Source organism: Molothrus aeneus, chromosome 1 (assembly GCF_037042795.1).
Source record: "Molothrus aeneus isolate 106 chromosome 1, BPBGC_Maene_1.0, whole genome shotgun sequence".
NCBI lineage: Eukaryota > Metazoa > Chordata > Aves > Passeriformes > Icteridae > Molothrus > Molothrus aeneus.
In genome coordinates this window covers 25,199,666-25,226,496 of record NC_089646.1, presented here as the reverse complement: position 1 = coordinate 25,226,496, position 26,831 = coordinate 25,199,666, and the positions used below count along the sequence as shown (strand labels likewise).

The 26,831-nt window shown below is 41.7% G+C and overlaps 1 protein-coding gene across 4 annotated transcripts in view; it reads right to left on the bottom strand.

The window, feature by feature from the left end:
- The window catches only part of DYNC1I1 (dynein cytoplasmic 1 intermediate chain 1), a 186,490-nt gene extending 161,075 nt beyond the window's left edge, over positions 1–25,415 (bottom strand). The window contains exons 1-4 of one of the 4 annotated variants that reach the window (XM_066553538.1): positions 25,159–25,415; positions 7,802–7,919; positions 5,547–5,661; positions 2,747–2,888 (exon numbers count right to left, since the gene is read on the bottom strand). In XM_066553538.1, coding sequence (XP_066409635.1) covers positions 2,747–2,888; positions 5,547–5,661; positions 7,802–7,909 — 365 coding nt within the window. In that variant the 5' untranslated portion in view covers positions 7,910–7,919; positions 25,159–25,415. The remainder of the gene's footprint in view (positions 1–2,746; positions 2,889–5,546; positions 5,662–7,801; positions 7,920–25,158) is intronic. The other 3 variants (XM_066553547.1, XM_066553556.1, XM_066553563.1) reach the window with 3 other exon arrangements.
- Positions 25,416–26,831: the final 1,416 nt, after the last annotated feature.

Genomic DNA, 26,831 nt, shown 5'->3' with positions numbered 1-26,831 from the left:
TTCAGGACTACAACTACTTAGCAGTGTTCAAAATCTCCAGTTTATAAATTTTCTTTCCTGAAAAGCAGATGTCATAAACCTGTGTTTCTGGCTGAACTGCATTCATTTTTATATAAGAAATCACATATGCTTGCTGATTAAAGCATATCTCAAATATACTTGGTGATAATGGGACCAACAGATTAAGTCTGAAAACTACCAGAAGTACCAACAACTCAAAGAAGTATGAACACAACCACAGAATCTGGTCCCTCTCATGGGAACTTATGAAGATCTCCTGCATTCCTCAAAGCTTTCAACAGAGCCTTTCTCCTGTAACAAGCTGAAATCTGTGACTGCACAGTTTCTATTATCTTTTTTTTAATATCCATCATCTTCCTCCAGGGAACACTTCAGCAATAAGTAACCAGACTGCCAGCAGGATTTCTGCCAGGCTGTGTGAGCCTGTCATTCCTGCAGCAGCAACAATGGACAAGCTGTGATCGCTGAGACTGGGGCATTAGCAGCTTTGAAACTAATCTGCTCTCCTCTAAAGCCTGAGCTCAGCCTAGAACAGAAAAGGGAAAGATCTAACGAGCATGATGGCATGGCAGGGGATCCAGCAGAAGTGCCCCCCCTATCACAGAAAGTGAAATGGAAAAATAAATTAAATTGAAGCAGGATAACTTTGTTTATACAGATAAAAGGTAATAATATATGCAGTAGTCAAAGTAAGTTAGATGCATGGTCTGGGCACCTATCAGAGAAAACAGCTGAGGTGGTTTCATCCTATTTACCCATTGTGATGACAGTTCTACAACATCTTCCTCTCCAAGCCTGACCACTCTATCACACATGCAGGCCTGAGTGCACCTGTTCACACAAACACTGAGCTCATCTACCTGCACCCAGTGACACTAATTCCACTAATTGCCACTCAGTACTATCCACTGCTTACAGACATTCCCCAGGGCCTGGACCAGACATTATTTCCATTGCCACAAACCAGCCGCTCCAGGCAAAGATCTACAAGCAGCCTTCCTGGCACACAGCACAGCCCTTTCAATACCTGAGAATATGCCAAGCAAACTGGGACACTACAAGCAAGGTCTCAGGATTCCCACTGAATTCCTAGTACAGCCACAAGAAGACGGAAAATGGATCCAAAGTGAAAGCCCAGAATGCAGAATGTCATGAGCTCAGAAGAAGGGGACAAACTCCATTCTCCTCTGAAAGGACACGTGGTCATGTGCTTTCATTGCTCGTTGCTGACAGAGAGCCAAAGTTCTAGCATGGGTAACAGCCAAATAAATTTTTCCAAGAGCCTTTTTTTACCTTAATGGCAAAAAAAAAAAAAAAGTTACAGCATTACGGTTCAGAGGAAAAGCAGGAATTCAGAAGTCTCCACCCAGCTTTGTCAGAGCTTCACACAGGACTGTGGTAAATAGCTTCAAACTGAACAGCAGGCTATACTTTGCTTAAAAAGGATTTTTGTTCTACTCAAAGCACTTTGACTTGCTGAGATCTCCTGCATTTACTTATGAAGGCAGAATTACACTATTTTCTGTGTTTTAAACTGCTACATCTTACAGGCTGGGGCTTTTCACTTAGCAACCTCCACTTCTAGAGAGTAGACCTGGGAGCAGGGCTGAGCTGATTTAGTAGCAGCTGTGCAGCATTCACATCACAAGGGAGGGCATCTGCATCGGGCTGAAGGGGACACAACATACTCTCTGCTATGGAAGTGTGATTTTACTAAGCAGCAGGCTGGTGTGGCATGAAATCTGGTGACCTGAAGCTCTGTCACATTAGAGTCTATGTCTGGAGAGGCATTCTATGATGTCTACTGAGCACTGTTAACTACAGAGAGCAATCACTGTGCTTTCAAGCCATTAGCAGAGTCTTGGCTCACAGACTGGATGAGCTGGCAGCTCAGCCCTATGTTGAATTAGTGTGATACAAAAAGAGCTATTAGGATCTGTCTTTTACATTTCTCAAAACATACAGTATAGCTGCTGGCACCTCCTCTTACTTGAACATACCCTTCTTTGCCAGCAACATCCTCACATTCTCCTTTCTTTTCTATTCCAGAGAAGGAATTATTTTGGGATTGCCACTTCATTTTTTATTTCCCCCATGGAAACAAAAATAAGATTAGTCTTGTTTCCATCCCTCACACACATTCCACTTTCCAACAAGAACAGAGCTGCTTCCCTTCCATTCTACATGAAACTCTCCAATATCCAGAAATTCCAAGGCAGAATTGCCAGTGGGTCCTGGGATGTTTCAGCCTGCTCCTGTCCAATCTCTTCTCTGCCACTGTCAGTGGCACACACTGCAATGAGCAGTCACAGCAACCTGAGGCAACCTGGTGTTACATGAGGAGGAATGCCAAGGGGACAAGGGAACAGAGAGAACTCAGCATGAATAACAAGTTCTACCCCTGGGCACATCTCCCTTTTGCCTAGTGTGTTTCCAAACAGCATAAGAGCTTCCTGTAGGCCATTTCAGAAGTGTAAATTCAGCTCTTGCTTCCACTATAAGGTTTGGGGCTCAGAGTTTAAGATCCATTTGCTGCATGCATTTATTTGCCTCACATCTAAGACCACTCTTACCGGCCAGTAGCACCCAGTGGACAATGCAGAAACAAATGTACACATTCAATACAACATGTTATTATTTACAGCAGAAAAGGAAAAAATTGAGAAGTAAGAGCAGAGTGAAAGAAACCTCACATTTATTCAAGTCTGTTAACTCTGTGTCTTACCTTCCTATGGGTCCCAGATCCCCTGAGTCCTGGCTGCCTGCGTCACTGGGTGTGCTCACTGATTTCGAAGAGGGAGACATAGGGGTTGGGACTAAATAATGAAAATAACAGGTATCCCATGTTAACACATGCAGCGACTGCACTGATGAAGAGCAGTGTCAGACAAATCAAAACCAATGGACCAAAATGATAGTGGATGGATGAGTAGGAGAGTTTGAAATGGTGAAAGCAAATAAGGAAGGAAAGAAAAAGAAAAGGAAGAGAGTCAAGTGAATTTTAAGTCTTCTGGAAGTGTTAAAACTGACATGTATCTAGACAGGACTGAAAGCCCAATGGGAATCTACAGCTAATCAATGGAGAAGATACCTGTGGAAATAAAATAGCGCTTGTTTGCTTGAGTCTGGTTTGAAGTTGACTTGCAAAAGATTTTAAAGATATGAAGAAGTATCAGGGGCTTGTCTTGTCAAAATCTAAGTGAACTCTTCTGGTAAAGTCACGTAGGCAACAGAACAAGCACACTTTTCAAATTCGGAATTTAAATCAAAAGCCAGTGTCCATTAGATATGCTCTAAGGCTACAGTGTGGAAATGACATCAAAAATAAAAGCTAAATAAGGAAATCAGCTAAGTTAAAATCATTTCCCAAAGATGCTAAGAAGACACAGTTTACTTGGTGATTGTTTTCTTAAGTAATGTAGCTTATACAAAATTTCCATTTTGGGTGGGACATGATTTCAACACTCAAGGAAAAGTTTCCCTTGGTTTAGACTCTATTTGCCCAAGCTCTTGAAATGATTTTCTCTTTGCCTTGCCAGGGCTTTTGAAGCATATTTCATGCAAAGGCAGTTTTGTTTCCTGAAACAGGAAAGGAAGTTCATAGCTCAAGGTCAGCCCGAGTTAAAGCTCTTCAGCAAAGAAATAATAAATAAAAGAGTAAAAATATCCCGATTTCTTTTAAAATGGTTTCTCAAAAATATTAAAAATTAAGAGATGGCTCCAGTCAAGATTTAAAGCAAGTGTTCTTCAAAGCAGCCACATTGAATAAAACACAAAAAGAGGGTTTAATGCAAAAGCAATGTTTCCATTTGGTTCAAATCATGTGCATTTCCTTTTATAGATTTAACAGGGTAAAACTTTAAAATACTTTGTTATGCCTTACAATGTATAATGACAGACCTGTCAAGAGATTTGGATTTTCCATATGGTCAAGCATTTAATGCAGATTCTCCCTAGAGACTGTCACAGAAATGACTGCAGCATGAAAAGTGAATTCATCTTTGTGACAGCCCTTTGGCAGGTTACAGGTATGTCTGGTTGTTTACATATTCCATATTCACAGTGAGACCTGGCATCATGTGAAGGTGGAATTAAATCCTCCTTTTTATATTAATTGTGAGTGTATATAAAGGGAACAAAAGAGAACAAAATACTATTTTTAACTAAAAAGAATAATCTTTCATGTGAATTTATGTGTTCCTTTGACAGTATCAAACATAAAAAAAATACCTATGATAAAATCTGATAACTTGTAACATGAATATATGTGTTTGGTTAATAAAATCATAAGGACATATATACTCATTCTTACATAAAAATGAGTATATTTAATGCTATGCATTAAAATATATCTGATTTTGTCTTGGACCTTACTTTTGTATCATGATATAATTTTAAAAATATATTTTATTATACATAAAAACACCCTAACCATTACTTGTCAGACAATTCTTCTGAGAAGTAGTGTCTAAAAGCTTTAGTCACTCTACCATAACTTACAAAAATAGTAACTTCTCTCAATAAATGTTGGTTGATGCAAGTTATTAATTCAAATTCTAATTCAGAATGTCTCTGCCTACTTGCATATGCATCCAGGCACCTGTATGAGGTGCTTTCCTAAACCAAAACTTCAACATTTTGTTAAATTTGAAGTTTATCCTATATATTACTGGCAAGAATAACCAGGGGTAAAATCCTAGATTCAGTCACAGTGAACTTAATGAAAAGGCTTGATAGCTCCAGGGATGCCAAGGTTTCAGCTAAAACAGTGAGAGTGATCCCAAATTTGAGGGAGAGGGGAAGGGGAAGGGGACGGGGAAGGGGAAGGGGAAGGGGAAGGGGAAGGGGAAGGGGAAGGAAAGAGGGGACATGGAAGGAAATTTCTCACTTTAGGACCATTCAATAAATGAGGCAGATATTAATCAAGGTAGTCCATACTCAGATACTGTATGTGTTTTTAAACTGAAGTCTTCAGGTTCTAGAACTAAAACATAAAAACCAAAAAAGATGTCAAGCAGACAAAACCAGAGCAAAAATCTACAACAGTGTCTGTTGGTAAGTGTTTTTCTATTTGTGATTTGGGTTTTTTTTTATTTTGCTTCTCCAGTTTCTCTTAATTTTAAAAGAAACACAGTGGGAGTTCCCACATAACTATGCTCCTCCTTCCTTACAAATGCTTAATTTGAATTTTTGAAACAAAACTTGGGGCTAATGAAGTTAGCACTTATATTTTTGAGTGAGAAGAAAAAACAATCCATCAGAAAAGAAATCACTGCTGGTATGCAAAACCAACCTGCATTATGTTCATAAAAAAATTCTTGAAGAAATGAAACAGATGTTTTTGGCAATGACAAGTACTCAAAATGCCATGAGCTTGTATACGTGAATGGTATGGCAGGCATTCAAACAGAAGAGTTCACTTCACTAATACAGCCAAAAATCAAAAAAGCCAAGCATGCTTTAGTAGAAAGAAAGCATTAGTTGTGGCAGAGCTGAATGCTTTACAGTGTGCTTCTCTTAAATACCTAGAGGTGGTTCTGGGGATATGCCAATGCTCTGTAACAAAGCTTCTGTCTCTCTTCTTTTACGGTCTAGGTCAGAATCTTCCTGAGCTGGCTCCTTCTTCTGCTGTAGATCAGCCTGAGTTAAACCAGAAGAAAAGAGAAAAGTTTATTTCATATATAATCAGCTCTAGCAATTATATGTGTGGAAATATTTGTATGCACTACTGCTTAGGTACAATTTGAAATTCATTTTGATACTTTTAGGTAATTTATAACTTAGGTAATTTATAACTTAGATAATTTATACTGTATATATCACTAACAGCATTTTCCCCCTAAATGGATGGTAAAACTGGTCTTTGCAAGGATATTTGCAAGAATTTTTACAGGACAATGATGGAAATTTTCTGCCTTTCACTCAGAAGGTGCAACTTATTCAACTAACATAAAAGCTGACCATAAAACAACAAGTATCATTACCCTGAATAAAACTAGCCCTTTCCTATTTACTTCAGGATCAAGAAAAAAATTTCAGTGGATTTCAGTGATGTAGTTTAAGGTTCTACATGTGGTCCAAAGCACTTGCTGGGAAAAGAAATACTTACTCATTAACTTCAATATCCAAGAGGTGCAAAGGAAAGAACTGACATCTCTAAACCAGGACTTTGGCAGCCCTGGGCTCACTAAAGGTCCACGAGACCCTTCCCTCTCTGCCTAGCTATCTCTACCTCCTTGGAGCTTCCACACATTAGCCTTCTTCCACTCTGATCCTTGAGCATCCAGAAACAATAGGAGCCCCTGCATTAGCCAGAATCCCACAATGAGGTTGCCCTTTCTGCTGAAACCAGAGTGTTGGAAAAGAGGACTTGTACAGTTCCTCAGACTGGTGTTGATCTTCGTGCAGTCACAACAGAAAACCTGGAAATTCAGAATGCTCATGTTCTCCAGTTCAGAGACAGGAAATATTGATTTTATAGTCAAGGCCCAGGCATATTCCTGTGCTCAGCTCCTCCCATGAACTATCTCACAGCATGTAGGTTTGTAGACAGCTCCCCTGCACCAGTGTGAAGCACCTTTGTGAGTGTCAGCCTTCACTCCTGGGCCCTTGTGGCACCACAGCACAGCCCATGTACACAATTATGCACGGCAGCATTACCTGCAGACATGGCTCTCGGGGCCAATGGAAAGTTTCAATCACCACAAGTTCTCTATGAGGCATAAAGTCAGAGTCAGGAGACAAAGAGAAAGGACCTAAGAGCTCCCTTGAGCCATTAACTTGGCCCCTCTCCCTCTAGTTCTTTAGTAATGAACCCGGAAAGCATTACCATTTAAAGATCTGCTTATGGAGGACTTCCCCAGTGAGTCCAGGAGCCTCGCTGGGGCATGTGCTGTAACTGCACAAATGTGGCTCAAATGAAAAAAGATTAAAAAGACAGCCAAAACTGGAATGCTGATTTCTTGGATCACATCACATTTCCACATTAATTCCATGAAATTCATGTACAATATTAAAGTGTCAGTTTAAAAGGAAACCAGTTATTAGTAAAGGATAACAGGTGCTTTAAACTATAGTAAGTGTTGACATTTGAAGGAAAGGAAGCATAATCACTTAATGCTTCTCTGACTTTGCATGAAAATGAATATCCACTCCCTGTCAATTCTCACCTCTATTCCACTAAGTGACTGAATAAAAAGAAGTACAAATCCCTTAATGATAAACCTAATGCATATTGTCAAGGACAAATAAACTAATATGTCAATCAAACTTTAACAGAACTGAAAGATGCACCCATGCCAGAAGATGAAAATGCAATTGCAATTATGTTTTACTTTACTGGAGAATAATAATTGTAAACCTGTTACCTTAGCTAGTAATCAAACTAGTCTTCAGAGTACAAAAAATACATATTTAGATTGTAATGGCTTGAAAAAATGTGAGTCCTCTTTCTGTCTTTCCCCACTCTCCACTCCCTTTCCATTGAAGGAGAGCCCAGGAAAAAGCATTGTGGCAAATCAATTTTTCTTTCTCCATACACATGCACATCATGTTGTCTAAACTGTTGTCATTTGACAGTGCTGTGGTTTTAAAAGCAATTCCCTCACCCCAATATTCTTGACTAAAAATAAGCTTTTTGATTTTCAGGTTAGTCTGACGTGGGTTTGAGTATCTCATTCCACATGACAGATATCTTGGGGCATACAATACTGAGATGTCAAAACCTCAGCAAGCCCTTGTGCAAGCATAAGCTATCTAAAAGGTGGTTTTGCAAATTTACCTCTTTCTTCTTCCTTTCTTCCTCCTTCCGTTTCTTTTCTTCTCTTATCTGAGCCAAACGTTGTTTTTTGCGCTCAAGTTCTGCTTTTAAATCGCTTTTGTCTGACATTTTGACTCTGCTGGAAACAAAAATATGGAAATCAAGGTGAAAATTGAATGATTACCCTATTACTGAAAAAAAAAGATAGTTAATTATATCAAAATGAAGGCTTCTAAAATTGCAACAAATATATTTCTATATAAATGCTGGTCCTTGGACTATACTGACATTGTAGGAAGTGGAATATTTTCTTCGCAACTTTCATTTCAAGGAACTAGACCAAAATATCACCAAGTGTGGAATATATTTTCACACTGCCTCTACTACAAAATTATCTTTGTGAAGCAAGCCTATTGCTGATCAAAATAATGCTTTCAAAGCGAAGCTAAAATCTTTTGATTTCCATGGTCTTCAGCAGCTCTGCCAGAGTGTAGAACTCCGATCCACAAATAGATTCCAAATACCAGAATCAGAGCTGCCCCAAACAGCCCCATACTTCTTAGACAAGTAATAATTTTACTTGCAAAAATGGAAACGGGAGAGCTTTTGCTTATGCAGGTGCTTTGTACAGCTGCCAAGCAGGATCCCCTGTCCCACCAACACAGTCCCACACAGACCATCAGTTCAGTCTCAGTGACCTTCTCACATTCTCCCCTCCAGCGAGCATTCTCACCAAGCTCTGAGCTATCCTGCCCAGGAATGTCCTCCACCCTTTCCAGGGGAAGCTGGGCCATTCCCTCAGGAAGCTGCAGACAAGGCTCAAAACGCCAGCAAATCAACGTTTCTCTTTAATGAAGCAGCACATTGCTCTGCCAACAGTCTTGTGTTCAGATCATCTTTCCACGAGGCAGGAGACATGCCTAACACTCCTGATTTGATGCCAGCCACACAAACTTGGCAAAAACATTTCTTCTGAAATACTGAAAGACCTCTTCCACCATTTAAAACCACTTTTCTTTAGAATAGTGATGTGAAGCCACAAATACTCTTTGTCTTTTAAATCTCTGTCAGCCTATACTGATGTACATGAGCCTTGAAAATGAAGGGTAAGGAAATAAAAAATCATTCTATACAGATATAGAGCTAGATCTTTAAAGAAAATATACCAATCTTTTTCTACACTTGTAAAACCTCACCAGTGTTGCACAAATCTATAAGTTAATTCATGAATTATTTATTGATTTTCTAACATCATAATCATTATGAACTGTAATCTAACAGTATCAATACTGATTTTGTTATTAGGACTTTGTTTCAAGGACAGTTCTGACTAATATAGACATTCATGAAAAGAGTGAACTGTGCTTTTCCTGTTCACACATCACCGATCATTTCCTCTGCTGCAACTCCAGATCAATCAGATCAATGGCAGTGCCATGTACATGCAATGGAAGTCTATTGTTCACTTGATGCATGGGAAATTTGAATGTCAACTCTTCCTTAGCATAATGAGAACTCTACTCATATTACAGCCTGGATGGGTGGAGAGTAAAATTATCTGCTAAAAATTACATGGCATTTTCACTCATCATGAACTTCACTGCACACATCGGCTTCCTCCTCAAAATGATAAAAGCCTGATAGTTAGCCTGTGACATGGAGCATATTGCCAGCAAAACACCACCTGCACATTAAGCACAATCTTGGCCCCAAATGCTTTGTTGTCTTTGCAAGCATTTCTCTTAAAGGAAAGAATAGAATCACATTTGGAATCAGATAAGGAAACCATTTAATGAAAAGGACAGGCATAAGAGCAGCTCATACTCCAGCTCACACTGTCACAGATTCTGCACTTAGCAGAGCTGCCCATGCTGGCAAGGCACCCTTTCAAGGCCAGGGGACTCTGGTTCCATCCACAACAGCTGCCAGCAAATGGTATAGGAAGGACAAATGCTAATGGAAGGGCAGCTGCCAACCAGTGGGACCACTGGATACACTGGCTGCATGTGGAGGATCACCATTTCTTTATTCCTCTATCACTCTCATCCATAACGGTATGGCTATCAACTGGAGAAAATCAAAACTGTCAGAAGAAAAATTACATTTGCTATCAGGAAAAGCAAGCAGTAGCACCTTAAACAACATTAATCTGTGTGATCAGCTGACATCAGTGAGCTATTTTTTACATGAGAAATGCCCATAGAAAAAAAACAAGCCTTTTAATGGCAGTGCAGGTAATGTTTTGCCTACCAATCTGTTCAGGATTTCTGTGTCTCTTTTAGAGATGGCTGAAATCCCATTTGAAGTCATTTTCCTAATCTGTTGCACACATTTGAATTCTGATTATGAAGTTACACCTCAGAGCCCTTTGGATTAGGTAGAGTTTTTGCATCCTTTTTAGTTCTGCAGTTTGGCAACAGAGAGAGAGCTCCTGTTTCTGTGCAAAAAAATATGCAAATGCATTTTAAGGCTCCTGACAGAAACCCTGAGGGTTTGGCATCTCTTTCAAGCTGTTTGTCAGATATCAATGAATGGCTTTCTAAAAATTCATTCCCTTACTGTCAGGGAAGCTAACTAGCTTTTCCCCTGATTTGAGCAGCAATGGTTTAGTGCCTGGCCCCTCTTTTACAATGCTCCAGTCAGGGTGATCAAATCCTATTATAACTTTGCTCTATTTTTAACAAAATAGATTTACATACAACAAAGAGGATGTATTAAATTTCCTTCAAAGAATGTTGCCAGAGCTCAGTTATAGACTTTCATCCTGAATATATTACAGTCATGTCTGAGCCCCCCAGACAGCTTACCAACCTGCAGACTGGCTATTTACAATTTTAGCACAAACTGAACACCAAGGGTGTGTAACCACCTTTCTTAGATGCCAGCAAGCTGGTAGAAAGCAAGGAGGCAAATGTACTTATCACTCTGCTTGGCATTAACCATGGAGTTAACACTGTTCATTCCTGGGAGCAAATTTCTAGTAAGTGCTATTCTGAGTGCCAAAAGGCAGCCCACACCAAGAGAGATAAAGGCAAACGGTAAAAGAGATTTACTTTTAACATTCTCTGTGGTGCAGAATGACAGCCCAAGGCTTATGCCCAGCCTAATCTCCAGCCTGGGAGAATGCACTGGTCAGAGGAATCACTAAGGAGCACATTTTGTACTGAAGCAATTAAATCCCCTGTGTGGGAGAAGGAACACAGAGGAATAAACACACTGAATGTTGAGTAAGTGTAGAAATAATTATCATAGCAGGAGACAACAGCCTGGGGCTCGCCTGTTCAAGGGAGATGCATAATCTCAGATCTTAGATAAATTTTTACTTGTCTGGCTGATTTTATTGTCATGGTTTTAAAAAGGGAGAGAGTCCTTCCACTGCAGAAGAGCTTACCACACATGCTAGCACAGGTTCTTGTTATCAGGACCTTGCACAGAGAGCACCTGCCTGAATACTCAGAGAAAATTCTCCTTCCTTTGAGATAGTTGGCTCCTCATGGCATACCTTTTAATGAAATGGAGTGCTCCATTTCAAGATGTCAGTTTTCCTCATGTGCATTAAACATGCCTCAGAGTCCCCTCTTAGGTGGGGAGGGGACTCTGAGGAAACACAGTTAATTCCACTTACACACCAGACCCAGCACGATGGCAGCTCCCCAGGCCTGTGCACATGCAGCTTCCAGGGATTGCTTTCTGGGGCTTTACCATCTTCTGGCTTAGCTCACAGCATCCTGGGTGCCCACAGTGTACATGCAGAGCTATCCCCACCACCAGTACATCCAAAGAGTCTGGGTATCCTAGGATGTGAGTCCACTTTTTCTAAAGCAGATGTTTAAAAGCAGCTAAGATCAAGCATGCCCCAAAGTCACCAATTCCTCTTTAATGATGATAAAGGGCCCCGGGAGATCTACATTAAGTTCTGAAATCTCCATTGTAAATATCTCTGACAGGGTGAGAAGAATCCTGTCCTTACAACCCTCCCAGCAGATCCTTTTAGCTTGTCATTGCATGAAACAAGATATTTGAAAGACAATTTACATTAATCTTAAAATAATAATGGTGTTCGCACAAACTTCTCTGCTGCACACAAAATATACCAAACTCCTCCACTAAGCTCATCCCACATGTAGTAACATCTCACAACCATCTCATTTGTGGTAGCAGTAAGAATGTAAATGTGCAAAGAACAGCATTTTATCCTCGACTGGACTAAGAGCCATGCAAGTACTTTTAGAGGTGCAAGCCAGTTTTACTACAGCTTTGTAAGCTACAAGGTCTTTATCAATGATCAATAGCACAATATTTGAGCCATATTTTTCTAATATATTTTATTTTCTTCACTTAACAGGAGAAACAGTCACAGGTATCTAATAAGTTTTTCTTGAATTTTAGTACCAATAAGTTGATACTTGTTAGAGTAATAAAACCCGAAGAACAGGTACAAAGAGTTGCAAGATGTGTACATAGACTAAATATAGGAAAAAATAAGCCCAAAATGCGCAATATATATCAAATAAAATGAAAAGACAATTACAATAGAGCACTTTTAAGTAGAAAAAGTAAATATATAAGATCTCCCTCCTCTTCCAGCCTGTTCTTTGTATTTGCTAGGATAGCTTTTTGCCTGCATGCTTTTGCCAAGCTCATCTAAAAAGGAATCCAAGTTTCCAAATCTTGTAGCTCATAAAAAAGCCTACAGATTTTACTGCTTTCTGGTGTTTGCAGGATTTTCACATGCTGTTCATTCAGCGAGCTTCACTAGAGTAAAAATTTTCCAAAAGGAGCAGAAATTTTACCCTTCATGAGCCTGGAGGTCTTCCCTGGTTTGTGACTTCCTGTGCTGTCCTTTTTGTTATTGTCTCTGCTGTAATTACCAAGGGGGTTCATTAAATACTGTTCCATATGGCATCAGTCATCCTATATAACTAATTATAAATAATTGATTCATTAATGAACTTCTCTGAAATAAATAGGCAGCATCTATCATTTAGAGATGCTGTACATTTATTATTCATATGCCTTCATAAATAGCCAGTTACTTGAGTCCAAAACTGCAAAGCATATTTGTGTGAAATGCAAAGGAAGTGCACAATAAAATATATTACTCAGTGGTTTTGGTTTTAAAGAATGGGTTTATAGAGTGGGAGCACTATTACTATTGAAACTCTGACACATGAAGTGTTCCACTGGAAAAAAATTATTCATTTCTATAACGTACTGTATTTATCTCTACTTGGTACAAATTAATATCTTTCCTACAGTTAGAAATATTATATATTTTTGCAATAGAAAAAAATTACAATGAGATTTACCTATGACTTCCACAACTGTAAAGTGTGCATGCAAAGTATGAAACTGTACAAAGCAGATAAACAGCTTTGGTCTGCAAGAAACCAGAGGGAGTTGCTTCCCTAGTATAAATGTATTATAATGCATCACATTCATTTGAAAATAATGTTTGAAACACACTTCAAGTGGGCAAGAGGGGCTAGAAGCATCTCAACAGCAATTTTTAAATAAACATGAGTGCCTCTTTTCATCATGCATCAGAATTTGTACTTGACTTCAGTCGAATAACACAAATAATTTTGCTAAATGGGCATATCAATGTTTATGAAATCAAAACAACGAGTAAATATTTGCAGCTGCAAAAACTCAGCATTTGCAGTATTTAAAGGAATCTCCTGTGTGTGATGAATTCAGGAAAATGCTAAGTAAAATTGGAGAGACTAAGTATTTTTTCTACATAACCTTGAGGCAAAATAGTCAGGCTTTTTACACTGCATCTGTGTATTTATCTATAAATAAAAATGGTTGTCAAGTGTTACATTTCAGGGAATGTACCATTTTTATCCTTCAGCTTCTGAACACTTCGAGCAGATGGGCAAAGGTCTTGTACCTTGTTCTGTAAAGGTTTACAAATCACAAGCAACCAGAGATTTGGTTCTGTGCTTCCTCCTGGTTGCTATGCAACAGGTCAGCACATCTCTAGCCTATTTATTTGGATGCTGACAGGGTATAAGATATGTACCCACAACTGCTCAGTTGCACATCCCCTACAATCTATTACCATTTAATCTTTTCACTCTTTTCTTCCATAACGGCCCTACTACAAAAACTCAGTTTCAGCAGAATTGTAGGGTCTCCACAAAGCCGCATGTGAGCAGAACTCTACTACTGCCCATTCTTCCAACACCAGGAGTAGTGCCAATGAAGCAACACCTTCTTGTCATCCCTTTCTCTCATGCCCCTTTTTGAGACCCTCATGTCTCTTAAATTTACCATGATCTTTTCAATTCCAACATGATGCCTCAGGTTTTAGCTCTCACTTTTTTTGATTCTGTGCTGCTTTAGTGCGTAGTTCTGAGCTTCATATGGTGGTAAGCTTGGTGGTAAGCTTGATGGTAAGCTCTCTTCACAGGGTATGTAGAGAAAACAATTCCTTCTCTAGCTGGGGACCAAGGAAAAATGATCCAAATCTCAGGTCCAAAAGCATAAACAATGACAGAGTGAAGAGAAAAACAAGAAAGATGGGACTTCATAACCTAAAGCTATAATTAGACAATTAACTCCAATATGCAAATGGACCAGAACTAATAGAAGTGTGAGACCTCATGACCCATCATCCATTTTGTGACCATTTTGGGTTCATCTCGGGTGTAGCCCTGGCTGAGCTCTTGTACTGCCCAAGGTGGATCTATTGCAGCCTCCTAATAAATACCTACTTAATTCTTTAATTCCACCTAGGCTCTGTTATAGGTCAGCCTTCACAAGGCATCAAAGAAACCTAGAGCCATGGAAGAGCCATCAAGGTTGAAGGGAAGAAGCTGCTGGCAACAACTTATTGAGTATGAGCAAGAACACACCACATTCCAGCAAGGAGCAGAATGAACTCAAGGACTCATATGAACATGTCACTCTAGCAAAACTGCTGCACATCTTGCACCAAATATGCTCCCTTTATATTGAATTCCACAGAACCAACTGCATATATCACCTCAAAGAAAACTGAATTTTAAAAAAAAAAAATTTGGTCTTCCAAATGTCTTGGACTTTTGCTCAGTAAGTATTAATGAGCACAGTTATAGCTGCACAATGATCTCAGATGTGCTTCTGTGAGATGGTCCTCAATGATGCAGCAGCCAATACTGATTTGTACTTCACAGGGATCTGACTGAGGAATTGTGCCCCAGTTACAAAGAGCAGATGTTTTTAACAAAGCAACCACATGCATGCTTGACAACATTTAGATCTTGTAGAACAGAAGATTCCTAAGCATTCTTGGTCACTGCCCTCTCTATCAGCTTCTGTCTCTGTTATCTTTTACTGTTTGGCTGCAATATTACCCAGGATTCCATATGTGGTTCTGTATATGGCTGGGAATGGACATAACAAAATTCTAATTTTTGTGACTCTACATTCCCCTCACATTAACTGGTCTCTCTCGTTGCACTGTGTTATTTTCTGTGAATTTCCCAGCTTGCTCTGGAGAGGAACTGCAGGATGAACAGATCAAGAGCAGCCCTTCTGAGAAGGACTTAGGGATGCTGCTGGATGAGAGGCTGGACATGACCCAGCCGTGAGCACTCACAGCACAGAAAGCCAAACCAAACTGGGCTGCACCAAAAGCAGCATGGCCAGCAGGGTGAGGGAGGGGATTCTGCCCCTCTGCTCTGCTCTGGTGAGACCCCACCTGCAGGGCTGCATCCAGCTCTGGGCCCCAGTAGTTTGGTTATTAGGAAGGACATGGACCTGTTGAAGTGAGTCCAGATGAGGCCACCAAGTTGACTAGAGAGATGGAGTACATCTCCTGTGAGGAAAGGCTGAGAGATTTGGATTTGTTCAGCCTGGAAAAGAGTGGACTTTGGGGTGACCTAATTGCAGTTTTCCTGTACCTGAAAGAAGCCTACAAGAAAGAGAGACTTTTTATAGCAGCTGGAAGTGACACGACAAAGGGAAAGAGATTCAAACTGAAAAAGAGTAGGTTTAGATTGGCTATTAGGAAAAAAGCTTTTACTGTGAGGGTGGTGAGGCACTGGAACAGGTTGCCCAGAGAAGCTGTGGATGCACCATCCCTAGAAGTGTTTAAATGCCAGGTTGGATGGAGCTCTGAGTGAAAGGTGCCTCTATCCACTGAAGGGGCCTTTGAATTAGAAGATCTGAAAGGTCCCTTTCAACCTCAGCCATTCTATGATTCTGTGACCTAACAGGATAATTTAAAGGTGTTTTCTGACATTAAAACACAACCAAATGCAAGCTGTAAATCGGTAAGATTTTAGAGATGGATAATGTGAAAGAGGTAACAAGCTGCAGGTCACCTATCTCAAAAAATAAGAGCCTTGTATTTCATGTCTTTGATTTCAATTTCCTTTGTATGTATTTCTTATATAATGATCAGATGTCAATGATGTCTGCTTCTATCATTGATATGACCACTTCTTCAAAACCTATATAAAATATCTTGTTCATCATAACTGTACCAAAATGCCTCCCAGGGGTAAATTTAATGATTTACTGAAACTTAACATCGAATTTTGCTTCAGGTTGTCTGCTAGTCTCTCCTGAAGTGGACCAAAGACTCGTTTTCTTCATCCTGAAAATATTTCAGCCATTAAAACGTGTACTTTCATTCCACACTGGGGGGTAAAACTGACCCCTCTGACTTTTCCACCCTCCTCCTGAGATAACCCTAGTGGTACATGGCTGCAAAGTGATATTTAAAGCCATTTACCCAAACATGAAAAATGCATGCTCTAGTGTCTGCTTCTTAACCCAGTTATGACAACTGCCAGAGAGACATCAAAGAGCAAGCTATGCTGCCATCACACAGGTTTTGCTGGAAGACTTACCCAGATACCGTTTCTTTCTTCTAACAAAATATGATGTGCTTTGCTGCTGATGTCTGTAAGGATGTAACTAGGTTAAAAATATCATATATTGATTTCAGCTCTGAAATCAAGACAGCTAAAGATTTAGAAAGCAGGGAAGAGCCCTGGCTGTAAGAAATATACAGAAAGTTCTCAAAAAGTAGAATAAGCAACACTATCATTCTCTTTGTACTTCCCAGGGCTTATCTGGCAGTACTAACAAAGCAAGATGAATGTTCAGAGCCTGCCTTAGCCAAATATCCCTGTTGATTGACAAAAGAGAAAAGAGGTATGTCCAGATAACAAGGCAATGTGATAAATGCAGATGCCTAACAGCATAATGTAAAGGACATTTGCATTCTTCTAATGCAAAGAATGTGAATATGAGAGAGGATTAAGAAATCTACGCCTTCCATTTACCTTTTCTGTGGTTAAAGCGTTCCACCCGAATAGAAGAAACATGTTTTGGGGGTTGTTTCTTTGTTTGTTTGTGGTTTGTTTGGGAGGGGGGGGGGTTGGACATTTTTTGTCTTGAGAAGACTGAAACCCACATTCCTAGGGTGACTGTTGGCTAATGAGTGAGAAGGACTGGAGGAATGGAGATTGCATTCTTAATCATCGAAGCTATTTTCTATTAATTTCTTTTCTGCAAAGAATCATCGGACCAGAAGAAGCAGATGCGAGAGAGCGAACATTAATCCCTAACAGAGGCCCCTGGGTTCTAGTCTTTGTTTCAGGGTTAGTTTATATTATACACAGTGACTGTTTAGTTTACAATACAATGCTGCATTTACTATCTGGAGCCAAAGACTCCTGCTTCTTCCAGAGCATTTGAAGCAAGGTGGTGAAGAGTCCTTTCTATTTCTCCCACATGATCTGTTGCACTCAAAGTAACTTTAATACTTTAGACTTCTGTGAAGCAGCTTCAGCAGGAAAGACTGGAAAGGCACTTACTACGGAAGGCATATAGGTTGGTGGTCAGAGCACAGAGGAAGGCAAATATCTCTTTAAGCAAAAGTAAAAATTACCTGAGACTCCTTTAGTTTAGGTGAGGCCCATTAAAACCAGGAGCAGATGCTGTCAGCTGCAGCTCAGCATGGAGCACACAGTCTGGCAGATGGGCTTGAGGAACTAGAGATGAACTAGATGGAGCAGCCTCAGAGAGACAGAGTGGACAAGTTGGCTGTTGAGTCTGGGGGCTCAAGGGTAAGAACACATCAGAAAAGGGCAAAAAAGGCAAAAAAGTGAGTGAGTTTTTAGAGATTTCCTGTGCTTCAGGAGCCAGGTGAGAGCCAAGCTGATTTTGAGGACAGCAATTTTAGTTTCTGTTTCCATACCATTTTGTCAGTTTAGATGTAGCTGAGCTTCCCAGGCAACATAAGAACTTCCAGTCTGGGGAATTCAAGTATGCATCCCATTGAGATTTGGACACATTAAGATGTGGACATGCTCTGCATTTCAGGCACAGCCTCCTACAAAGGCAATGCTGGCTGCACATGAGCTCTTCTCTCCCCCCCCACACACGTATCTCTCAAATACTCTGGCTTCCACTGAGAAGCTTGAAGCTCTGCAAAGTGGGCTTCCTGAGAGTAAAAGCAAACAAGGCCCTGTCCTAAACTGTGGGGCAATCACATCCCTGGAGCACACTGCAGGACACCTCCAGAAGCAAGCCTTAGTGCATGGCCCATTACACCAGGACCTTGGCTCCAGAATTTGAGACCAAGACATCAGTTAGAGACCACCAGTTCTCTTCAAATGAGGAAGGTGATATAGACAGTTTTGAAAAGTGTATCAACATTTACTAGTGGCTGTCAAAATACTGTACCATTGAAGGTCCACATGGCAACTAGAAATTATCTATGTCTGGCTATCAACCACATCAAACTGTTAAACTACAGATCATTGCAGTATCAGAAGAGAGAACCAGAGAGAACCAAGAAGTAATTGGGTAATAGTTAAAGTTAATCCTTTAGCAAAAGTGAACATTACATGACATGAGAAAGCACAGCAGTCTTATTGACATGTACACACACACAGAGTACCTCAAGAAAAATAACACAAAAAATGGGAGGCAACCAACTTTCATTATACTTACTCCTAATTCATTGCTTGATTTAGTGAGATCAGAAACTTTCTTGGGAAAAAATTAACCTTAATTAAACTTTACTGAATGAACGCGAAGGAGGCATGATCTCCATTTAAGGACTTCAAAATCCCCACTAGTATTAACTAATATCACTGCTACATTTTATTATAATTTTGTTCAAAAAGACTGATATGCTTGTCAATGTAGAAGTCTAGAGTTTTTTATTTCCCTGTCCCTGCAGTCACTGATAAGTAAACAATAAAACCCAATAAGTGTTATGTATATAAAGGCTGCTGTAAAAGATGTGGACAACACCAATAGTAAGGCTGAAAAACAGAATTTTTTCCCTCTGAACCCTTAACAAACAGTATAATTTACTGTCATCTTTTGAATCCTATGCTTTAAGCATATGGGAAAAATCTTAAGGCTCTTTAATTTATAATTATCAGACAAAGTACTGAATTTGCACAAGGTGTTTTTAAAATATTTTCAGAGGCCCTTAAAGGCTGAGAAACTAGGCTTTCCTGCATTTTCTTGCTATTCAGCTTTCTGTGAAAAACAAAATATTGTGAGAAATAAAGGGACAGTTTTCCCATGGGCTCTTTCAGTACAAAGAGAGAATGGCATCACTGTTTTTTTTATTTTGTCTCCAGTACAATACCCTCCTATCCCATCAGCACAATTTTTCTTGTATTATTATTACTAGTGTGGAGATAGTGAAAGGCAAGAATACAACATTCACAGGCTTGCCAAGTGCAGCAGATTATGTACGTGAACAGCTAACTGCACACTCGGGGGTACGATTTAGGTCACATTTCTTGTTTCATTCCAGAAGGTTATAGCTTTTTAAGCCATTCATTGTTTAATGCACAACACAGTTTACAGTCATAAGCACATATAACCTGAACTATCTTTTCTCTGGTTTTTGCAGAAGTAATTTGTGTTCCTAGGCAATGAAGATTGGCAGAATTTGATAGTCTGTAACAAAGTGCTATAAGCGTGTGACAAAGCTCTATGAGCAGTTTGAGTGAAAAAGGACAAAGAATTAATTCATTTAGGGGCAAGGTAAGATCTGAAATAAATCAGAATTATGATACAAACCACCTTCTGGTTCAGCAATTGCTTAAAATGTAACTAGAAACAAACTGATTAAAGGAAACAACAATGTCATATCACTTTGAATAGTGAGATTAATGAAAATGGCAAATCTTTTATATTACTTAAAGAGAAGATAAACAGGTATTATGAAATAAGTCACATGAGTTTAGATAGTCTCCCAACTTTGTGCTGTGAGAATCCAAGAAGAAATTCTTTTAAAAGCTCAGTGTCAGTGGAATAGTCTTTAAACCAGGACAGACAGGTTCAAATATAAGAAAACATTAGAGACAGCCTGGGTTGGTCTGTTGTTTTGTTGTTTTTTGTTTGGTTGGTTTTTTCCCCTGTAACCCAGCTTTATTACATATTTTAATTTCTGGAAATATATAATAGCAATCATTTGAAATGTCTTTGCCCCAATTACCAAGTGACCTGGTAACCACTCTGATCCTAACAGTGCTGGCCTAATGTGCAAAACACGAAACAAGGGCATGCCTTGAATAGTAAGGATTTAATACAACTCTCTCTGCCCTTTAAAAGCTAAGATCTGTTTTAATGGGTACAAAATGGAAGGGGTGAATAGTTTAAGGCAAGAGAAATCCATATTTTCCCAGCATGTGGTCTCAGACCTCAATGGTTAACTTTCAATACTAACACAGCATAGTTTCCATACTAACATAGCATAGCTTTTTCTCTCAAATTCAGCCTGAAATTTTAGAATCAAGGAAGGCTTGATATAAAGTGACATAAATAGATAAGAAATAGATCCTCTATTATACTTACTTATATTTAATCATACTAGGCAGTTTTGTGTCTGCCTTACTATAACTCCCCATTGTTTGAACACAAAACACACTGCATCTTTCTGCTGGGCTGAAGTGAAAAATTAATAACTGAGGAGCAGGATTTGGAATTATTTGCCCCATATCACAGCCAGAGGGAGAAAAGACTAAGGAACTAATATAATTTCTATGCTAGGGAGAGAAAACAAAGGGGAGGGGAAGGGAAGGCCAGCAAGAAGGGAATGTGATGTTAAGACAAATATTGAGTAAAAAAGAAAAGGGTAAGCCTCAAAGAATGATAGCAAGAGGGAAAGGAAATGTGAAGAAAAGATACCACTTCACAAACAAAAAGTTAGGTCCTTACAAGATTCCTTCTGTAATGGCTTTCTGCTGAGTGGCAATAAATGAGCCTTCTCCTTTAGCCAAATTATTGATTAATTATTCTAGGCCCAAGCAGGGACAGTCAGCCAGCATCTGGGGAACACACAGGGCAGAACTGCACTGCTCCAGAAGGGCTCCCAGGAGGTCTGTTCCTCAGGTTGATGTAACTTGTCTCTCCAGATCAGCTGATTCACATGCATGGAAGGTGTGTTAAACATAAAACATGTACTTATAGTGTACAATTAAGAGCCAAGAATCACAAGAGACATCTAAGCAGCTATTATTCATCAGGTAAGACAGACATCTGCACACAGGTCAATGCAGCAGTTAGACTCATAAAAATTTTGTTAACTCAATGCAAAGCTCTCATTTCCTTCAAAAGTGTTTGGAGAAGTATCATGGCTTTCAAACAATGAGGGCAGCTGACTTCTGCCATCACTCTATAGCCTCTGTTCACCACCAGAGAAGTCAGAGAGGAACTCCCATTACTGTCAGCAGTGATAGGGCTGAGACCTCTGTCCTTAAACTTGAGCATGGAGTTCCAGAGTGCTGCCCACAAAAGGCTTCAAGAAACCATCACTCCTGCCCCATGCCTTCTCCATGCTGCACTGCACTCCCAGATACTCATCAGCATGCTTTTGCCTCAAAAGGTACAACAAAAAGTGCTGAAAATACACAGTAAAAAAAGAAGGGGTATAGTTTTAAGCTCAGGAGGAGTTGTTACATCACCTCTCACAGATTATCAGAGGTGTCTTGTATCTGTAAGATCTAGTGGCTCACACATTAGTCTGCTTCACAGCTTCCTGCAGGTCCTGCCATCTGCCTGGAAGTAGCCATTTTCCCAGAAAAGTTGGCAAGATGATGCCATGTAAAATGAACAGTACTGGGGGAGCAAGCTCATGTATACTGTCTTATTTTGAGGCTTGCAGATGGCCAAGTGAACAACAGCTCCCAATGTCATCTCTAACTAAAAAGAGCTAGCATACTTTTAGATGGATTATTATCAAGTAGCAAAGGGACATATTGCATCAATCTGAGATTTAGACTGAGTCAGGGTCTTTTTGTTAAGCAGAATCATTCCTGCATTACCATTTCTGCCTGCTTACAAACAGCTGAGGGGAAGACCATTCCAGCCCCCACCTGAAATGCAAGCCCCCATATGGACATGTCCAAATGTGGACATGTATATGGACATGTAAATGTTTACTCACCTGCAGGACTTGTGTTATTCTGACAAACAGAAATAAAGCTGCACTGGCAAAAGCACAGTTTTACTAACACAAGTTGCATCTGTACTAAGGGCATTTTGCCATCATATTCCATCAGTATTTTGGCTGGAAAATGTCCCTTTTAAACACAGATTACATCTAGAGTCATTATGGTTTGTTTTATTTAAGGTTTTTAAAATAAAATTGGTAAGTATCAGATGAGTATTGCACTGAGAGGTCATTATGTCTGACTATGGCTGCCTGAGACTTTGTCTCTGCAGATGTGAATTACCCTGTGCACCTCAGTGAGAATTTCAGTGTTACTTCCCTCCAACTTCTCTAAAAATTAAAGCCCAGGGAAACAACAAGGCAGATCATTCTGTTAACATCCCACCAAGCATCAACTCTTTTGGAACTAGGTGTTGATAACTCTGAAAGATTCCAAATTACTACTTTTGCTGCTGGTCAAACAAAGACAAAGAAGCTCAACAGGACACTTGAGGCATAGCCCAGGTTAACAAGCCTGAGTAGTCCTAGAGAGTAACCACAAATATGTTTAAAATCTCTGCAAGAAGTTTGAGGAACTGAAAGATACCACATGATTAACTGATTCACCAGCAGGAGTAAATAAAGCTTTCAAAAACAATACTGCCTTTCTATATCCTTATAGATATAGATTTTTTTCTATTATGTTTTTTTCTATTTCAATCCCTTATCTTTTTCCCTTCCAGCCCATTTCACATCCTTGTCCAATATCCTGCTATGGTGGTCCCTCCAACACAGCCCATCAGATGGAGCAACCAGCTCTACCTAGAATTCCCCCTCTCTCTTCTTGCATGCTGGAAATCAGAGGGAAGCAAGGAATGCTTTTTGAAACCTGTCTTACAAAAGAAAAGAAGACCAAGGGACTGAATCTGTTAATTTATTTGAAAATAAGGCAGGTAAGTTCTTGTTGCATGGTTTAGAGTGCCTACCCCGAAGACAGCTGCTAAAGAAAGGCTTTTATCTATGGGAGGCATAACAGGAACCAGAAACCTGAAGTTGGAAAAATACACTGAAAAAAACCCACATTTCAAGAATGAAAAAAATAACCACTGAAAGGCATCACAAAGGAGGGCAGCTCACTGCCCTTCCTTCTATAGAAAGAGCTGGAAGGTCAGCTTCTTAATTTAATATCTGCTGGGTACAAACTTCCAGTAATCACTGCATATGTAAGGTGGGGCTTATTGCTGCTCCTTTAAAGATTCCTCTCCTAAACTGTGGATAAGGCAGCACTACAGTTAGTGAATTTTTATGGTTGACTAATTAGAGGCAGAAGTGCTTAGAACTGAGAGAAATATAGCCAATCTAATTCTAAACCTTTTGGATCTTCACATACCTGGCCTTCAGAAGTCCTGCTTAACAAGGAGGATGATGGTAAGACCCAATCTTCAAAACAGTCTGTTCACAGAGAAGGTACAGAAGGGACAACACATTTTGTATTTTTACAAACTATAAATGGATGATTTTGAGAAAAGAAAACAAAGCAGAGGATTCACTTGTGTCACAGTGAGAACTCCCATGGGGAGAAGACCCAGATGCAGCCCCAAGGTTTGTATTGAAGAAATCCATTCTTGCAGAAAAATGCTGCAGAGAAATTATAACAGGAATTTTATCTGCCCTCACTAAATATGGAGAATGTTACTAGAGATGCCATCTCAAATGAAAATAAAAACAACAACAACAAAAAAGACCTTAAAAGAGTCAGAATAGCAAACATGTAACCTTTTCACATTAACTTGGCAAGAACAAACGAGGCACTTCAACAAAGACCATTGGTAGTACCAGAAATTAAATTCCCCGATTGCTCTGATAACACCATCTATCAGGAGACAAGCAGTCCTGGGACCTGGGACTTCCATTCTGAAACAGGTTTTGCAGTCCTGTGCTTCACGATATTTAGTGCAATTTCCAATGTTATTTAAAGTCCTCATGCAGACACGAAGCACTGACAAAACCCTGTATGTCAAGATAAATTTTCAGGTGCCAAGTCATGTGCCAACTTCATGTCAGGTCCTTCCATCTCATACCCTCTATATTAGCAGGCTAGATTGCTTGATCTGCCAGGAATCCTTATGTTATACGCATTTATGGCTCAAATCTGTACTTTCTGTCAATGGCAATATTGACAGAAAAACAAACTTTGTTCCAGTCCATAAAACAGGGGCTTTGTCTAGGAAATCTGGGGCCTTATGTTCTCTGCTGACCATGGGGGATTCCCAGGATGATGTAACTGCAATAACATCCTTTTGAAAATCCATTTCACTGGACTACCAGTGAAAAAGGCCTCTGGCTGACTCCCTCCTTCTCTCACCCTTTTAGGGAATGACCTTAAGAAGGGGGAAAGATCTATTTACTGTCTGCTGTCGACCTGGACTTGAGAAAACCCACTACCGCTCACGCTGTGTGAAGAATTATAGATGAAAAACTTTTACCACCCCCTTTTGCTTTAAGCTGTTCGGCGCTCAGGCACCAGCTGGGAGCCTGCGGCCGCCACTCACAGCCGGGGCCGAGAGGCGCCCCAGGGACCGGAGCAGGTGCCGAGGCTGGCGAGGCTCGCTCACTGCAGCCCTCCCGCCGACGAGCCGCCAGGCCGCCAGAGCCCACCCGCAGCCGGGCATGCCCTCTCTCCCGGCCGGGATGCCCGCTCACCCGGCCGGGATGCCCGCTCGCCCAACCGGGGATGCCGCTCACCCGGCCGGGATGCCCGCTCGCCCAACCGGGGATGCCCGCTCGCCCGGCCGGGCCGCCTGCCCGGGGAGCGCCTCCGGCGGCCGCACCAGGCTCCGGGCCGCTGCGCATCCCGCGGACCGACTCCCGCCCCGCTCCTCCGCCGCCAGCGCCGGGCCCAAGGGCAGCCCCCATTCGCCCCTCCGGCCCGGCCCCGCCGCGTCCCGGCCCCGCCGCCCCGCGGGTGCCTCACCTCCGCCGGCGCCCGGGAGATGCGGAGCGGCTCCGGCGCCTTGCAGCCCTCACCGAGCCCTCGCCGCCGGGGGAGCAGAGGGATGCCCCGCTGACTGAAGGGCTGCTACCAGTAGCTGCGCCCTGCCCTGACGTTCCGAGCCGAGCCGAGCCGAGCCGAGCCGAGCCGAGCCGCCCGCCGCTGCGGCAGGACCGCCGCCGCCGGCTGAATATGCTGTCTCACGGTGGACAGGCTCCTCCCGAGAGCTCCTGCTGCCGCTTTCCTCCTCCCGCCTCCTCCTCCTCCTCCTCCGCCCGCGCGCCCCCGGTAGAGACACCCCCGCCGCCGCCCGTGGGACCGGGGCGGGGCCGCGGGGAGCGCGGGGCAGGTGGCGGCGGCGGGGCCGGCTCAGGGGCCCCGCCCGGCCCCCCAGCAACTCCGGCCTGAAGTGCGCTCGCTCGGCTCCGCGATGTTCCCCTCGCTGTCACCCCTGCAGTGGCGCAGGGCTCGCCCCGGGAGCAGCCGAGGCGGCAGCTGCGCGGCTGCCCGGCTGTCAGCACAACACCGGCTTCACCGCCAGCCCCGCGACAGCTCCGGCGGCATCCTCCGCCACCTCACAGCATCCTGACACCATCGCATGGCAGCAGACGTCAGCCCCACCACAGCCGAGGTATCATCCCCACCACCATCCTCACGGCAGCAGCTGGCAGCCCCACAAAGGCTTAGCCATCACCCTCTAAGCTGCCTAGGATATCCCCCCAGGCCAGCCTCACCACCACCCCCACGGCAGCCTGCCCATCAGCCCCGTAGCAGCCTGGTCAACTGTCACGGCACCAGGCTCCTGCTTAGTCCTGTCCCTTTCTCGAAGAACAGGGAGAGCTCAAGAGCAGATGCTCTCATGGTTAAATAAGGACAAGACTGCCCAAAGGCAGAGGTTTTGTTTTGCCCCTGTTTCCTCATACCATTCGTGGGGACAGGTAGCAAACAGGAGGGCCAGACTTCCAGCATTGCCCCTGCTTCTCTCCACACACTGACATATCCATCTCCTGGGGGAGAGGTGCCAAGCAGAGCTGTGGGGGATAGTCTATGTTCCTGCCAAATAGCACCCACCTCCAGTGCAGATAACCCAGCTTTCTGCTCCCCTATTGCACACAGGTATGCTGCCCCAAACATGAGGAAAACATGTACCTTTTGGTACCATGGTTTGTTCTATAAAACCTGATGTTCTGGACGTACTGCTGTCCATCCCTCTGGTCCAAGAGGTACCCTCCAGAACCCCGTTCCTGGAGCCTCATCCCTTGTTTTCTTTTGGTGGGAAACACTAATTGCAGCCACTGTCATTCGAGGTCTAGGGCCTGTCCTGGGAAGAGTGAGGCCACTGAAAAGCCATAAAGGGTTCACATCACCTCCAGCTCCTGCCAGACCTAGATAGACGGCACCCAGCCAGGAGACAAAGAATCCTGAAGAGGAGCGAAAGCCTCCATTGCTGGTGCAGATACAGTAATGAAACAACAGTTTCTCAATTTAATTGGAATTGAATCAGGAAAGATTAATCTTTTCTCTCCTGTGAAGTCCTTAAAGAGCAACATCTTCTTCTTCTGCAGGTTGGAGCATGTGGGGAAAAACCCTGTGGTTTTAAATGCACAATTTGAAAAGTTTTGAGTTTGGCACATTTAGATTGCAACTCTTTATTA